The sequence below is a fragment of the Diplodia corticola genome (genome assembly GCF_001883845.1).
Source record: "Diplodia corticola strain CBS 112549 chromosome Unknown scaffold56, whole genome shotgun sequence".
In the NCBI taxonomy this organism is placed as follows: Eukaryota; Fungi; Ascomycota; class Dothideomycetes; order Botryosphaeriales; family Botryosphaeriaceae; genus Diplodia; species Diplodia corticola.
The window spans coordinates 1-16,118 of record NW_017971535.1 but is presented as its reverse complement, the minus strand read 5'-3'; the positions used below and the strand labels follow the sequence as shown (position 1 = coordinate 16,118).

The following is a 16,118-nucleotide window of genomic DNA, read 5'->3' as shown; positions in this document are numbered from 1 at the left end:
TCAATTGGCGTTGTCTTCGTGTAGGTGCTGCGGCTACGTTTTACCACCTGGCAGTAGGTATCACGTCATCAATAGTCATTTCAGCATGTAGATTTCAAAGTCGAAGTCTACGTCCGAATGTTCGCTTCAGACACCGGCAATGGGAAGAGCACAACACGTCGCAATAGCTGTTTCAGGTCTCCTGGTATGCTTCCCTTTACGCTCAACGCAGCTTTGACGCTGTCTAGACTGGTCAGTCAAGATGTTACTTCATTGCCAGAATGCTCTCGTATCTTACGAGACGAACAACAGCAGAGATCAACTTCCTTTCTTCAACCACGAACCTGCCGATGAAGCTCAAGCTTTCATTTTGGTCCAGCTGCCCCAAGATACCCCTCCCCCGAAATCAAGCCTGTTCCCTACCCCATCAAGGACCTTCGACCTCAAGATCTCACAAGACCAAGAGCGATCGGTGACCATACGCCCCTCACCCCTCAGACAACTCCCAACCCACACCCTCGCACTCACTCCGCCGAGACCGCCAGTTGGCTACTCCGCCTCCGCCCACCACCACCACCGTCAATCGCCCTCTGCACCTCCTCAACTTCCTCCTCGATATCGCAGTGCACGCGCAGCTCCTTCTCCTGCAACGTATTATACACGCTCCTCAACTCCTTCCAGTCCATCTCGCCGACGAGCCGCTCGTCAAACGCGAGCATGAGGTACCCCTTCGAGTACGGCAGATGCAGCAGGCCGTGAAAGAAGACGCGCTTCGCCGCCGGGCGGTCCGACGCGGCGGAAGCGAGGTACAGGACGTACGAAGCCCACAGCGCGGCGCTCTTCCTGCCGGGTTCGCTGTCCGTTGCCCTGTCGAAGGCGGCGCGGACGGCGTGCGTGGTGCCGCCGAGGTTCTCGCCGCGCTTGAGTTCCGAGTAGACGGCGAAGAGCCAGGCGGCGATGGATTGTTCCTTTTGTTGCAAGACGACGTCTTGCATGATGGCGCGGACCCTGTCGTCGACGCGGAAGCGGGCCTCGTTGGCGGCGTATGTGGTTAGGAATTTGGTGTTGTTGGGGAAGAGCTTGATGCTTTCTTGTACCACGGAGCGGGTGATGGAGGGCTTGAAGAGTTTGGCGCGCTTGGAGTGGTATGAGAGCAGTTGGCACTGAGATTGATGGGCGACTTCGTTGGCGGCCGAGTGTAGTAGGCCGCGGGATTGTAGTAAGGATGAAAATTCGAGAAACGTGCCCAATGCCGCCTCGATGTTGCATCCTTCTAGAATGTAGGTGAAGAGAGCGAAGCATTCTGCATAGTACACTGCCAGCATGATGTCGCCAACAGACATGTTGTGATCCCGTCCTTCGATGAGGGTGTTGCGAACTTTGAGGACGGTGGCAGGATGGAACGTCTCGCCGTCAGTGATGATGGTGCGTGCTTCTGGCTCCGGTTTGGCCTCGCCGATAGAGGAGACGCGGTGCCTGGCGGATCTCAGATCGTCGGCTTGGAGGGCTTCCCAAATCCAAGACCGCCATAGCAATATTGTGTACTTGCGGGCATCAGTAGGCAGCTGATTGCTCAACGCTATTGCCATGGAGAATACGCGATTAGCTACTTCCAATCTTCCAAGGCGACTCTCCATCAGGGCATATGCGTTGTACAGACGCAGACTAGATGATCGCTTCTTCAGCAGCGCCCTTGCAGTCTTTGCTGCATTGGTCGGATCGTAGTGTTGCCATTCAAAAGCGAAGTAATACTCGGCAATCGTGTCGTCCGGGACGGAGGCTGACAAAGCCTTGAGTGATCTGCTCAGCCAGTCCAGTTGTTCTTGACTGCGCTGCCCTGAGAAGAAGCCCTTGGAGAAAAGATCGTCTGTTGCTACCTGGAAGTACGCTGCAGGTGGGCTCCAGCTGTCGAGCTCATAGTGGCGGTCAGCCTCGGAATCAAGCGAAGGAGCCAGAAGAAGGCGACCGGGAATGCTAGCATTGAGCCTCTCATTTCGCAAGAAAGGGTCAAGCCACCAAGAGCGAGTCTGGACATCGTGTGGCAATGGTGGGAGGGCCCAGAAGCAAAGGTAGGCTCCAACGAGCAATGTTGGTGGCAGTTTTTCTACCATGAGTTGGAGCTCGCTTTTAATGTCAGAGTAGAGAACGACATGGAAAGGGTCGTCTTCTCCAAATTCGTCTGTAGTCCGTCCCGGCCATTGCAAAACAGCCATTCGGCGGTTTTCCTTCACGGCAAAGGATTCGAATAGGCGTCGCAAAGAGATATCTTCCTCTTCGTCATGAACAGTAGATTCGGGCGGGTCTGGGAATTCCCCATCTTGTTTGGCAGCTGCCCAGCCTACGGCGCCGGATTCGCCGAAGCGGGGGCATTCACTCTCCCAAAATTCTTCGAAGTCTTGCAATATCGTTGAATTGGGCGTGTTGTCCTCGTAGGTTGGTCTGAATAGCTGTATCTCCAGTAGTGCTTGCCAAAGTGCAACAGCCCTCTCGTGATAGCCGGCATGCTTCATTAGCGATGTAAGTCGCAGGAAAATGTACACACGGAGTTGTTGAGCTTCCTTGGTCGTAGACTTCGAGATGATCTTCAGGCATTCCAAAAACTTTGACCGACAATTCTCAAAGTGGAATTCGGAAAGATTAGTTTGTAAAGCGTCGAGGTATTTCATCCACAAAGTTGTGCTTTCGCGGTTGTCCGAGAGCGCCTGTTTCCAGCGGCTAAAATGCTCTTCTCTCTGATGGATCCTGGAACTCTCCTCCATGAGACCGACGACCAAGCGCTCTGACTGCAGAGCTTTCAAAGCTCTCTGGTAGATGTCAAAACGGAGAGATGCAAGAGCATGTAGCTCTGATGACTTGAGCTGGCGATGGGTGTCAGACGACCCTATACGGAGCATCGACTCCTGGTGTTCGACGAGGTCCAGCCAGGCCTGAAGATCATTGGGATGGTCTTGAACTCTCCTGGTCAGCAACACATTCCGTTCTTTTGTTTCAGAAAAGAAATCAGTGTGTGAGCCGGCATCCATGTCATCACTAGCATACTCCAAGTCGGAGTCATCGGGCTGGTTGCTAGGCTTGGCTTTGCCCTCAATTGATCTGTAGTCGACTCTACTCGCCTCTGGCTCAGGAGATTCTGAACCACGCTTCCTCTTCAGGCTGCGTATAGGAATGAAGTCCTGATTCGGATTGAGCTCGCCGGCAGCATCGGCATCAGTTGGCCTGATAACACGCAGGATCGGAGCCTCTTTTCCAGAGGTTCGTTTCGATAACAATTGGCGTTCAGATCCCCCGCGACGTCGGCGCGGGTCAATGACAATGGTGCGGTCGTCGGAGGCGAACCTGTCGATTTTCGCATCGGATGGTAGTCCCAGCACAGAGCCCGCGCCTGCCCTGTAATAAGGCGGCACGCTGTATTGGTGTAGTCTGCCATACTGCAGATTGGCCAAGTCGCCTTTGCGATCGATGACGTATATGACATCCTCGTTCACCGGCTGTTTACGAGGCTGTGGTTCTGCAACAGCACGGTCGTCACGTCTCTCCTCACTGGCATGTCGACGCCTGGTGTCGGTCTCACGCTTGTGCCTATGGCGGTGATCGTCGCGCTTCTCCCGTTCGCGGTGCTCACGATGGTCTCGATCGCGGTGGCGGCGGTCACGGTCATCACGGTAGCTGCGGCTGTTACGATCACGATGGCTGTGTGAGCTCCTGTGATCCCGCTCTTGATCTCCGTGTCGGTCTCGTGGGCGGTGGTGTCTTTCGTCGTCGGGACTGGGGCTGGAGTCCTTGGGTGGAGCAGACGGCGGAGGCTTTGGCTTGAAGCTCGAGAACTTGGGCACGGTGGGTTTTGCGCCCTGGTCCATGATTAACTGGCGACGTTGGGGCGGATCAGCGGGGCGTACGTACCTGGGGAGGGTGCATTGTTAGGGCGGCGGCAGTGAGATCAGCGGCGGCAGCGGGCCAGCGTCGGTCGGCGATTCGGGCCGGGGCGGCAGAAAAAGTTGGGGCGGTGAGCGCATTTTCAATTCTGAAGGCGCGCATCGCATCCACTCCGCCGCGCGACTCTCCCAGCGTCTTCTCACACCTTGCGCTGCGCTCCAGCTCTCCAAATCGCCCCTCTTTTCCATGGCCGCAGTCCTGCGCTACGCCGCCACGACCCTCTCGCCAATATGACGACCAGCCTCCAGAAGCAGCTCGCGGGAATCGCAGCTTCGAGCACCCATCAGCTCGACCTGAGGGCCCAGAAGACCGCCCACGGCAAGTCGCTGCTGTTTGAACCCAGGATTGCCGCCTCCCAGGACTTCAACACCATCTACCAGATATGCCATGAAGGCTTCCAGGAGCTATGCATGCTGGATCCTCGCTTCGCCGCCTTCGCGCAAAACCTGTTCAGCGAACAGAGCAAGACCGAGGACAGGACCCAAATGACCAAGAAGGAGAACGAGGAGCTCGACCCTGTCCTGGAGAGCTTTCTCGGTCTGGTGGGTGCCAGGATATTGCTGAAGCCTGCTGTCAAGGCTGTCGAATGGCTGGTGCGCCGCTTCCGGTATGCTTAGCTTCGCCAATGCTGCCTTCGGTGGGCCTGCGCTGACATCTCTTGGTGCTGCAGTATCCATGAATACAACACCGAGTTTACCATCTTGACCTTCCTCCCGTATCACGGCACTCCCGTCTTCCTGAGCCTTCTCTCCATCCTGCCTAAGAAGTTCTCGCCTACCTACCGATTCCTCTTCCCGTACATTACCTCGCTCGCGAGCCCGCCGCGTCAAACCATCGTTTACACAGCCACTCACACCCCGGCCTTCCTGTCGGCGCTCAATTCCTATGTTCTGAAGGTCACCAAGGCTCATCAGCAATCGCCAGCCCTCATCTCCTTCTGGGCTAGTGTGACCACTCAAGCCATTCACGGCATGTTGGACGAGGCCAAGGCCGGCAGAGGAAACGTACAGCGTCAGCGCGAGGAGGATGTCATCCTGCGCATTCTGCCCGTGCTCAACGAAGCTTTGACCCTGAGAAACGCGCCGGAGTTGAAGATTGGTTGCTACATGATTATGACGGTCATGGCAACCAAGGCTTCGCTCGAGGACAAACTTTTGAATGGAATGATGGAAGCGATCACTTCTAGCTGGACTCCAGAAACGCTGAGTGACGCCTTGACTTCCCTTGCAGTTTTGGCCCAAGAGCGACGGGTTGGGAAACTGCCCAAGAACGTCCTGAGGAGTACTCTTAAATTGGATCAATTGGCCGCCAGGTTTCTGGTCCTCTCCCAGCGGTGTCGTGCTGACAAGCTGGCTTTTGGTTGCGTTCTGGGAATAATGGAGAAGTATGGCAAGTCGGCCTCTCAAGACAGCTCGGCACGGCTGGATGTGGTGGAGAAGACCTTGCACGCCGAGATTTACGACGATCTGCAAATCCGTATGATAGTCAAGTGGCTTCTTGTCACCGTTCACCGGATCAACTTGGCCGCCGATGTTACTTCTGAGCAGCGAAACCTACTGGCCGATCTGATAATCCGCCTCAACCAATCGCCCGACATTGGACAGACTATCGCAAAGGTCATTGAGAGTGAAGGCATGAACGTCGAAGAGCTGGAAATGCAGCTCAAGACTGTTCTGCGGCCAGCTTTGGAGCTTAAGAAAGACGAGGACGAAGACGTCGACATGGAGAATTCTCAAGCAGCGCTTCCAGATGCAGTTGAGGACGTGCTCTCCACCCTGCCCTCTGAGGCATCGGAGGAATCGTTCTTGGTTTCTCATGATTCTACGACATTCGAGGCTCTCTCAAAAGCATTTCTGCGGTGCGTGTCCTCCAAGGAGTCTCTCGAAAAGTTCTCGCAGGTTGCTCTCTTCTCTGAGAATGACTCGCGCTATCTGACTTTCCTTGCTCGGTTCTGGTGTGGATCGTATCCAGCTTTGGCAAGGAGTACTGCATTGAGACTGGCAACGCAATGGTTTGGCGCGCTACAAGACGACAAGATCGACTTCCAGGCTCTCATCCCCTACGTCGTGAGCGCTCTTGCAGATAGCTCGGCTGGTGTCCGCAAAACTGCCGCAGAATGCGCTGCAGTTCTTTCCGGAAAATTCCCCGCGAAGAAAGGTGCTAAGGCTGTTGTCTGGGGTCGCGAGACGATTTACGGGAACTCTTCCAAGTCCATCAAGTGGCTCCCTACTGAGGATGCTGCTAAAGTGCTGACTGCCGCTGTCCTGCCGACCTTGGAAGAATGCGCCCTGGATGCGAACCACATAAAACAAGTCTTCCAGACAGCAATGGATGACAATTCTCACAAGCATGGGGGTGCCCCGGCGCATGGTCCGGAGTTCAGGTCTTCCCTCAGAAGTTCTCTTTGCGGCTTTCTGAGCAGTCACGCTGTGAACACACCGCTCCTTGGAATCAGGCTGCGCCTGTTTTCGTTCTTTGATCAGGTCGGCAAGAGTGGGTCAAGCTCTCGTATTCAGATCATGCTCCCCGCTGTAGAGAAGTGGCTCTCCCTCTCTAGAGCTGAAGCCACTGCTATCTGCAGCATTGAGTCTCTCGATCTAGTGGAGGTTGACCTACTTCATCTCCGCGCAATTGGATCTCGCGATTCAGAGGGATTGCACTTGCTGCAGAGAATTATCGAGGGCAAGTTTGGAACGGATCGACCCAACATCCAGGAGGCCGCTTTCGAGCGCCTACGCGCAATCTGGTCCTCGTTGAAGGGTGGCATGAAGCGGGAGGCAGCTCAATTCTTGCTGGGTCTTGCTCTCGATTCGTCAAATGACGCACTTGTCAAGACTAGACAAGAGAATGCTCTCGAGACCTTGAGGACCGTCGAACTACCCACGGATGTCCTCGTTTCCTTCCTTGATGACATCCCGAATGCCGTGCAACTCCCAGAGAACCCACCCGCGGCAAAGCGGAGGAGAACGAGCAAGGCTGAGATGGCCCGTTTCGATCCTAGGGATACTGAGGAGACGACGAAGGCTCTGGAGAAACTCACCTTGGTCCTCGAACTCGTCGAAAGTTCGTCTCCGGAGAACCATCCTGCTCTGCTACGCGGCTTGTTCCACATTCTTGGTGAGCTTCAGCAGTACAAGGTCCAGACAAGCTCCAGCCTGGTTTACCTCCAGAGCCTCATCATCAGTTCCCTTCTCGCTATTGTCGACAGGATGAAGGCTACCGGCGCAGAAATCGAGCAAGCAGCTATCCGCGCCGATCTTCTAGTCGAATGCGTTCGCCACACGTCCAACCCACAGGTCCAGAATGCGGCACTCCTGCTCATTTCTAGTCTGGCTACATGCGTTCCGGATGTCGTGCTTCACAGCGTCATGCCAATCTTTACCTTCATGGGCTCTTCGATCCTTCGCCAGACTGACGACTATTCCGCACATGTGGTCGACCAGACGGTCTCCCGCGTAGTGCCGCCCCTTGCTGCATCACTTCGCAAGAGGAAGAGGGATCTCGTTCTCGGCGCTGCTGACCTTCTGCTCAGCTTCACTGCGGCGTATGAGCACATTCCTCTCCACCGTCGCCTTGGTCTGTTTGGACAATTGACCAAGAAGCTTGGCCCTGACGACTCTCTTTTTGCAATTCTCGCCATGCTTCTCGAAAAGTATCCCGAGGACGCGGCAGTCCGCCGCTTCGCCGTTGAGCTGATGAGGATGTTTGATCCTGTCACCAACTTGAAGGCGTCCAGGCGGTACCTCGAGCTTATTGAAGATGCACTGAAGCCTAAGCGTACCATGTCTGAAGTCCTCTTCTCTCTCAGTGAAAAGGACGCGGACCAAATCCAGGAAACAGGTGTCACTCTCCTCGAAGCGCTTTCATCGCTCCTTCAGGACAGCTACCTCCGCAACAGGGTTCTGAGAGTCCTGAGGGAGGACAACGAGGATGCTACGGCGGTCCGCAATGTTTTCACTCAGCTTCTTGAGAAGACCATCGAGATGTCCCAGCAATTCAAGCAGCAGGAGGATCTCAAGGACGCTTGTGGCCAAATACTCTCCAGTCTCCTTCATCTCCTGCCGACCGCCGAGCTCGTCAAATCTACAGACACCCTGCTCGGCCATGCAAGCGACGATGTTCGTCGCACGGCTCTTCGCGCTGTGGAGGCTCAGGCAATCAACGTCAAGCAAGGTGATGCCCCGGCCAGGATCGCGCTGCTTGAGTTCTTGCCTCGCATCACATCCGTCATCCAGAAATCCGCAGATATCAGCCTCAAACACACGGCCGTTGCTTGTATTGACCAGATTTCAGAGAAGTTTGGCAAGAAGGATACTGCTGTCGTCGCAACAGCAGCCGAAGTCGTCGCTGGCGATCAAGCTCTTGGTGCCTCTGAAAACCGTCTGCGCGTCATGTCTATCCTTTGCCTTGCGTCTACCGTCGAAATTCTGCAGGATGACTTCATTCCTCTCATCCCGAAGGTTCTCCCCAAGGCTTTCGTCTACCTGGAGGAGAGCATCAGTGCAGGTGCCAAAGGAGACAGTCTACACAACGCTGTGTACTCGCTTCTGTCTTCCATAATCGAGCGCATTCCCTACATCTTCTCGGGCTCTTACCTCGATTCGGCATTGCAACTCTCGCACAAATCGGCCGCTGCTGAACTCAGTGATGAAGCGGATGAGAACCGTAAACAGTTTTACCATCTGGCTGCCAGGCAAATTGACGCGAAGGACTGCTTCACTGCACTCGACCGCAATTGGGACAGCTCGGTTCAGGCTGGCTTCCCGGCGCCGAAGGAACACCTCTCTATGCTGCATGCGGCTCTCGAGGCACACCCCAAGTCTGTCGTTGGCAAGAGCGCACAGACGCTATTCAGCTTCTTCTTCAAGGCGTTCGATCTCCGTCGTACTCAGCTCGAGAAGAAGCAAAGCAGTTCTGACGCCAATGAGGACGAGACCCTTGCCGAGATCAAGGAGTTGGAGGAGCAGATCAACTCAGTTGCTCTCACCATGGTCATGAAGCTGAACGACGCGTCCTTCAGGCCCTTCTTCGTCCGCCTGGTCGAGTGGGCCGCCGCCGCTCTGCCCAAGAAGGAGACCCGCGGTCGCATGCTGCGTGCGACCAGCCTATTCGTCTTCCTTGACGCCTTCTTCGACAAGCTCCGCAGCATCGTGACCAGCTATTCCAGCTACGTGCTCGAGCTTGCCGCTGAAATCCTGAGCCGCAAGGCTACCGACGTCGAGGAGTCGGCGCTGCTGCAGGCTGTCCTAGGAGCGTTGACGAAGAGCTTCGAGAACGACGAAGACGGTAAGTTCGCACGAACCCCAAAACACACACAACAAAACCGCTAACATCCCCACCACCAGACTTCTGGACCGCCCCCTCGCACTTCACCACCATCTCCACCCCCCTCCTCACCCAACTCTCCGCCTCCTCGTCCACCACACCAACCCCCCTCCTCACCCACACCATCCCCGCCCTCACCGCCCTCGCCGCCGCCGCCTCCCACGCCGCCGACCACCACAAGGCCCTCAACACGGCCGTCCTGCGCCTCGTGCGCGCCGACGCCGCCGCCACGCGCCTCGCGGCGGTGCGGGCGCAGCGCGCGCTGACGGACGCGCTCGGCGAGGAGTGGCTCGCGCTGCTGCCCGAGATGCTGCCGTTCATCAGCGAGCTGCAGGAGGACGACGACGAGGAGGTGGAGCGCGAGACGCTGCGGTGGATCGCGCGCATCGAGGAGATTTTGGGGGAGAGTTTGGAGGGCATGTTGCAGTGAGTGGTATAAGTTGTGTGGGTGGGCAGGTAGGAGGAGGGGGAGGAGGAGGGAGGGAGGGGGAGGGGGATGGGGATGGGGATGGGGGGAACTTGGATGTTTGTTTGTATGTATGTAAGAGGGATAAAAGGCGAGAGGGAAGAAAGGGTTCAGGAGAGAAAAAGTTTGAGCGGTTTTATTTTTCTTTACTTGGGGGTGGAGGTGTATAAAAATGGACCTACTTCTATTGTTTTTTGTGTGTGCAATGACCTGTCTTCATGGAGCGAGGAATTTAAAAAGTTGCGCAGCGCTCACGACGTTCTTGATATGAACATATTGTATTTGCACAACAGACGACAGAAGAGATATGCATAGCCAAAAGAAAACAAAACTTCGACTAAAATTTGGAATTTTTTTCCTACCTACTTCTAAACGCCCGCTTCCCCCCCTCCAATTTTTTTTCCCCCACCTACCTCTACCTCCTCGCCCCGCCCCTCCTCGGGCCGCCACCCGCCGCCGCCCCCTTCTTCGGCCCCCTCGCCGGCGTTTTCGAAGACGTCTTCTTCTTCTTCTTCGGCGGCTCCAGCGCGCCCTTGCCCGCGCGCTCCGCCTTGCCCTTCTTCCACCCCATGCCGGAGCTGCCGGCGCCCTCCTTGCGCTCCCTGGCCGCATCCAAGCTCTTCTTCTCCTTGTTGCTCAACTTCTTCTTCTCCTTCTTCACGCCGGGCTCGCCGCTGTTGTTCAGCTCCGCGCGGCCGGCCTTGCGCGCCTCGAGCTTCTGCTGCTCGGTCTCGAACCAGGTGCGCTTGGGACGCGCCAGGATCTCGTCCTGGTGGCGGACGATGTTCTCGCCCTTGCGGATCTCCATGTCGGCCTGCGAGAGGGCGCGCTCGGCCTTTTCGTCGGCGAGGATGGCGTCGATGTCGTCGTCGGCGTCGCGCAGCCGCGCGTCCCAGCGGTCGAGCTCGGCGGGGGGCACCTGGCGGGAGACGATCTTGGAGGAGGAGTCGGCGGCTTGTTGGGTGCGCGCGGCCTTGACGACGGCCTTGACGACTTTGCGGTCGGGCTCGGTGGCGATGGTGCAGGCGCGGCCGGTGGCGCCGCCGCGGGCGGTGCGGCCGACGCGGTGGAGGTAGATTTCGTGCGACTGGGGCGCGCCGTAGTTTATGACGGTGGTGACGCCTTTGATGTCGAGGCCGCGGGAGGCGAGGTCGGTGGCGAGGAGGTGGGAGGCCGCGTGGCTGCGGAAGGACTCGACGGCGGAGATACGCTGTGGTGTTGGTTAGTTGGGATGTTCGTCGAGGGGGGGTTGTTTGGATGTTGTGCTTACTTGTTCTTGGCTCATGCTGCCGTGCAGCTCGGCTGCTTTGATGCCGTTGAGGCCGAAGAGGATGCGTACGCGATGCGCTTCCTTCTTTTGCCGGAAGAAGATGATGACGCGGTCCGTGTAGACCTTTTCGCAAAGGTACATCAGGACTGCGAGCTTTTTCTCCTCCTTGCCTGGTCTCAGGCGGACGAACTCCTGCACAAGCCCGGAGACGGTGGTCTTCTTGGCGTCGACCATCAGGCGAACTGGCTTGTTCAAGCCGACACGGATGAGCTTGTCGACCGAGTCAGTCATGGTGGCGGAGAACAGCATGGTCTGCCTGGATGGGGGGATGGTGGTGAGGATCTCGTTCAGCTCGTCGGCGAAACCGTCTTCGAGCATGCGGTCAGCCTCGTCGAGAACCAGGATTTCCAAAGTGTCAACGGCGAAGCTAGGGGAGTTGCGCATGTGGTCGATGAAACGACCGGGAGTGGCGATGACGACGTCGGGTCGTTGTTTGAGGGTGTTCTCCTGTTCTCTGAGACTGAAACCACCGACAATCTGAGCGAAGGTGATGTCGGTGAAGGCTGCGAGCTTCTTTGCTACGTTGAAACATTGCACGGCCAACTCACGGGTGGGCATCAGGATGGCGACGCGTGTGGTGGCGACCTTCTTAGGCCTGTACAGAAGACGTTCCAGAATGGGGATGATGAAAGCGCCGGTTTTACCGGAACCAGTAACGGCGCCACCAACAACGTCCTTACCGAGCAGAGCGACGGGAATCGTCTTTGCCTGGATAGGAGTCGGTTCGGTGAAGCCAACGGCAGCGACACCTTTGAGGATTGGCCGCGACAGAGACATGTGTTGAAAAGAGCCCTTGCCCTTCGCAACAGGAGGGTTGGAGCCATCCAGGTTCTCCTCCGGGGCGAAGAAGGCCTTCCTACGTTCTGCCTCAACAGGATCCTCCCGCTCTTCGTCGTCCGAAGAGTCGGACTGGAGGTCGTCTGGGTGCGACACAGGCTTAGCGACTTCCTCGTCGTCGTCGTCCTCCTCTTCTTCTGACTCGTCTTCATCGGCCTCAGACTCGTCCTCGCCCTCGTCTTCCTCGTCGCCAGATTCCTCAGCGTCCTGAGCGCCCATGCCAAAGCCGTCTTCCGCCAGGGTCTCATCCTCGTCCAGGCCGGTGAATTCCTCGTCCGCGCTCAGATCTGCGTCGGAGTCGGAGTCCTCAGCCCCGGCCTTCTTGTTTTGCTCGTCGGCGCCCTCCTGCTTCTGGCGGCGGCGCGCAATGATCTCGTCAATGTCCACGGCCTTCTTATCGCCGCCCTTCTTCTTGGCGTCGGATTCCAGGCCCCAGCCGTCGAAGTCGTCTATCACACCAATGTCGACGTCGCCAGCCTGGAACTCGAAGTCAGAGTCCATTGCACCGTCGTCCTCGCCGGCGGCGGCCCAGTTCTCTTCCTCATCGTCATGGTCGGGCTCTGGCGACGGGGACGGGGCCTTCTTCTGCTTCTTGGACTTCTTGCTCTTTTTCTTGGAGGCGCTCAGGTCGTCGTCGGGTTGGGTGGAGTTGCGCTTGCGCTTCTTGTTGGGGGCTGCGGGCAGGTCCTGGTCAGGCTCGCCGTCGAGGTCGGGGATGTTGTCCTCGTCGTCGGAGATGGTCAGGACGAAGTCGTCGGCGAGGGTGCGGGGAGCCATTTTTGGAGAGGGCGGCGCGGTGGTTGCACCGGGACCAAAAAAGTTTCGGAGAGTCGGGATTCTGCCGGGCTGGCGGCTCACCGCCGGGCACGGAGATCCGGCGGCGTGGCGGTGCCACAGCAGCTTGGCTGGAGCGGGAATTCATGGCGCGTGGGCGGCCGATTCGCTGGCGAGCCAGCTGGGCACCTGGGCTCCGGACGGCGAGCTGGGCACGCGGCGCCAGCGATAAGGCTGGGGAAGCGCAGTTTTCATCCCTCTCTTCCCTTCTTCATCATCCTCTATCGCCAACCATGACTTCATCAGAATCCGATCTGCGCCACTCGATCTCGCTGCGGCCGCACCCGTTTCCGACCCAGGCCAGCCAGCCAGGGCGCGCCGACCGGACGGAATCCCCCAGGCCGGAATTCATCGCGTTGACGCCCGTCGACCACCCGGGTACACCCGAGCCCGCCAACCACAACAAGAACGGCACCAGCACCGCCTTCGAGCCTACCACCCCGCCGCCTGATGGCCCGCAGGACCCGCTCTCGCACCGAAACGCCGCCCGCTTCACCAACGAGAGCACCGACGTCGAGCGCCAGACCCTGCCCTCGTACGACCGCGCCAACGACCCCTTCAACCTCGCCGACAAGATCAAGCCCGCCCACGAGCTCGAGCAGATCCGCGCCAACACGTCGCGCAAGCGCGATGGCTGCGGCCCGCTCGTCACCAACCCCAAGGCCCACCGTGCCCGCAAGGTCGAGGCCTTCTACGAGACCCAGAACGAGAACATCGAGCGCCTGCTGAAGCCCGTCTCCGAGCATGTGCGCCAGGCCAAGGAGGAGGAGGGCGCCGACAACCTGCAGTTCAAGATTGCCGTCTGGGGCTCCTTCGCCGCCAACATCTGCCTCGTCTGCCTGCAGCTGTACGGCGCCATCTCCTCGGGCTCGCTGTCGCTCTTCACCACCATGGCCGACGCCATCTTCGACCCCATGTCCAACATCACCCTCATCCTGGCCAACCGTGCCGTCAAGCGCGTCAACCCCCACCGCTTCCCCTCGGGCAAGGCCCGCATCGAGACCGCCGGCAACATCTTCTTCTGCTTCCTCATGACCGCCGTCTCGCTGATCATCATCGTCATGGCCTGCCGCGAGCTCGCCGAGGGCCACGGCGAAGACACGCGCAACTTCCACCTGCCCTCGGTCATCGCCGTCGCCGCCGCCTTCGGCACCAAGTTCGTCCTCTTCCTGTACTGCTGGGCCCTCCGCAACAAGTACAGCCAGGTCCGCATCCTCTGGGAGGACCACCGCAACGACCTCTTCATCAACGGCTTCGGCATCCTCACCTCGGTCGGCGGCTCCAAGCTCAAGTGGTTCATCGACCCCGCCGGCGCCATCGTCATCTCCTGCCTCATCACCTTCCTCTGGATGCGCACCGCCTACTCCGAGTTCCAGCTGCTCATCGGCGTCTCCGCCGACACCGCCATGCTGCAGCTCATCACCTACGTCTCCATGACCCACTCGCCCGCCATCACCGGCATCGACACCGTCCGCGCCTGGCACTCGGGCCCCCGCCTCATCGTCGAGGTCGACATCGTCATGTCCCCCGACGACTCGCTGCGCAACACCCACGACGTCGCCGAGGCCCTGCAGACCAAGCTCGAGAGCCTGCCCGACGTCGAGCGCTGCTATGTCCACGTCGATTACGAGACGTCGCATGCTCCCGAGCATTTCTGGAAGAAGGAGCTCTGAGCCATGTTTCGTTCTTTTGTATGTGTGTATGAATGCATGCGTCATGTGTGTTTTGCGTGTGTGCGACTCGCTTTGGTTAGATGGCCAATTGGGTCTTGCCTTTCCTGGGCTTCGAGCAACGCGGCAGAGCGAGCGGTCACGGCGCAGGTGGTTGGTGTTGGTGAGACTTGGTGATTGGAAACGGATGACGTGGCGAAGAGAGACAGAAAACGAACGAAATACCTGTTCGCGAAGTTTGCGGGATTTTCGTCTTTGGACCGGATGTCCTTTCAATTGGTATTGCTCTTAGATGCTATGCCGATTATGGAGCGGCTCTTTCCTATGCCCTCGTGTACAAATACTTTTTCATTACTTACAAATACTCTTTCATTACTAGCAACGATCGATGACAGTCGTTCTTTTCGTTCCTGTGCTTTCGTTTCATCCATTAGAAAGCATGCCATCCTTCCTCACTGTCTCGTAAACCGAGTCGTAGAAGAAATCCAACTTAGGCTTCATCACGAACATGCATACTTACAACTTCCACCGCTTAAACACGTCACACGACCTCTTTCATCACAAAAACACACAAAGTACATCCCATCCACTCCACTCCGCTTCGCTTCGCTTGGTGAAAAGACATTCATTCTTTTCTCATTATACCTCGATGTCACTACGACTTTCGCCGACTATGAGTTTGGAAAGAACAACTCCACCCATACCCACGCGCCGCCATCTATTGAACCCAGAAAGAAAGAGAAAAAGAAGCAAGCCCATCCGAGAAGAGAACAAGGAACAACGTCCCCTGGAGACGCCATTGGATCGATCGAAGACGGAAATGAGTCCAGAATCTGGACAATGGACGCGCTAGATAATGCTTATTGGGGGGAAAAGAGAAGGAAAAAAAAAGCGAAAAGAGGAAACAAAAAAACAGAGCAAGAAAGATACTAAGGAGGAAGAAGAAAAAAGCAAACAAAAAACAAAACCCAAAAAATTTTCAGGTCCCAACCCCTCTTTTCCTCACTGTATGATTGATTCTCTTTCAGGAAGAAAAGCAGGAAGAAAAGAAGAAGAGAGGGAGGGAGAGAAAAAAAAAACAAAAAGAGAAGAGCAAGAAATAAAAGGGAAGGGCTAACAGATATTATCTACACGAATACACTTGCTTTTAGTTTCTTCGTTTTTCTTTTCTCTTCTCTCCCACACATCCCATACTCGTCGTCGGTCCCTCGCTTTGAATCCATTCATCAACTTTGCACAACGTTTTCGTGGTAGTAAAAACTTCCCGCTCTCATGATCAAAACCAGCTCTATTGCAAGCATACGCCATTAACCACACACGCACACAAACACACGTGAAGAACAAAAAGTCCTGTCTCATCCCATTCAAGCCGTGCCAGCAGCAGTGCCAGCAGGGCCGATCTCCCGGGTAGCGGCGATCGCGGCCTGCAGACCGACGATGCGCAAGCTCTTGCCGCGGCGGGGGCGGCCGGCCATGAGCGCGGCCGTGGGCTGCATCTGGTCCTCCCACCGGCGGAAGACGGCCTTCATGTCGCGCGGGACGCCCTCGAGCACGACGGTGGAGACGGGGATGAAGGGCCGGTCCTGCAGCGACGCGGCGAGGATGCCGTACTCCTGGGCGAACATGAGGGCGGTGCTGAAGGCGTGCGACTGGCTGCGGGAAAGGACGCCGACGACACTGTGCGGGGGAGAAGGGGCTTTGGTTAATAAAATATACCTCTTTTTGAGCGGGTTCGGTTGAGCGG

General features: G+C 57.1%; 5 protein-coding genes across 5 annotated transcripts; 2 read left to right on the top strand and 3 right to left on the bottom strand.

Annotated features, from left to right (window-relative positions):
• Positions 1-503: 503 nt before the first annotated feature.
• BKCO1_560005 (uncharacterized protein) lies at positions 504-3,836 on the bottom strand (the record flags this gene model as incomplete). The annotated part of the gene is made up of 1 exon (XM_020277411.1): positions 504-3,836. The coding sequence occupies one exon, from the start codon at positions 3,834-3,836 to the stop codon at positions 504-506; it is 3,333 nt and encodes a 1,110-aa protein (XP_020127005.1).
• A 306-nt stretch (positions 3,837-4,142) lies between these two features.
• Positions 4,143-9,667, top strand: BKCO1_560004 (u3 small nucleolar rna-associated protein; the record flags this gene model as incomplete). Its single annotated transcript, XM_020277400.1, has 3 exons — positions 4,143-4,519; positions 4,583-9,198; positions 9,258-9,667. The coding sequence occupies 3 exons, from the start codon at positions 4,143-4,145 to the stop codon at positions 9,665-9,667; spliced, it is 5,403 nt and encodes a 1,800-aa protein (XP_020127006.1).
• Positions 9,668-10,118: 451 nt separating this feature from the next.
• BKCO1_560003 (atp-dependent rna helicase drs1) lies at positions 10,119-12,647 on the bottom strand (the record flags this gene model as incomplete). The annotated part of the gene is made up of 2 exons (XM_020277389.1): positions 10,119-10,913; positions 10,974-12,647. The coding sequence occupies 2 exons, from the start codon at positions 12,645-12,647 to the stop codon at positions 10,119-10,121; spliced, it is 2,469 nt and encodes an 822-aa protein (XP_020127001.1).
• Positions 12,648-12,937: 290 nt separating this feature from the next.
• BKCO1_560002 (cation diffusion facilitator 1) lies at positions 12,938-14,377 on the top strand (the record flags this gene model as incomplete). Its single annotated transcript, XM_020277378.1, has 1 exon — positions 12,938-14,377. The coding sequence occupies one exon, from the start codon at positions 12,938-12,940 to the stop codon at positions 14,375-14,377; it is 1,440 nt and encodes a 479-aa protein (XP_020127002.1).
• Positions 14,378-15,738: 1,361 nt separating this feature from the next.
• Positions 15,739-15,999, bottom strand: BKCO1_560001 (gelsolin repeat protein; the record flags this gene model as incomplete). The annotated part of the gene is made up of 1 exon (XM_020277367.1): positions 15,739-15,999. The coding sequence occupies one exon, from the start codon at positions 15,997-15,999 to the stop codon at positions 15,739-15,741; it is 261 nt and encodes an 86-aa protein (XP_020127003.1).
• Between the last annotated feature and the right edge of the window lie 119 nt (positions 16,000-16,118).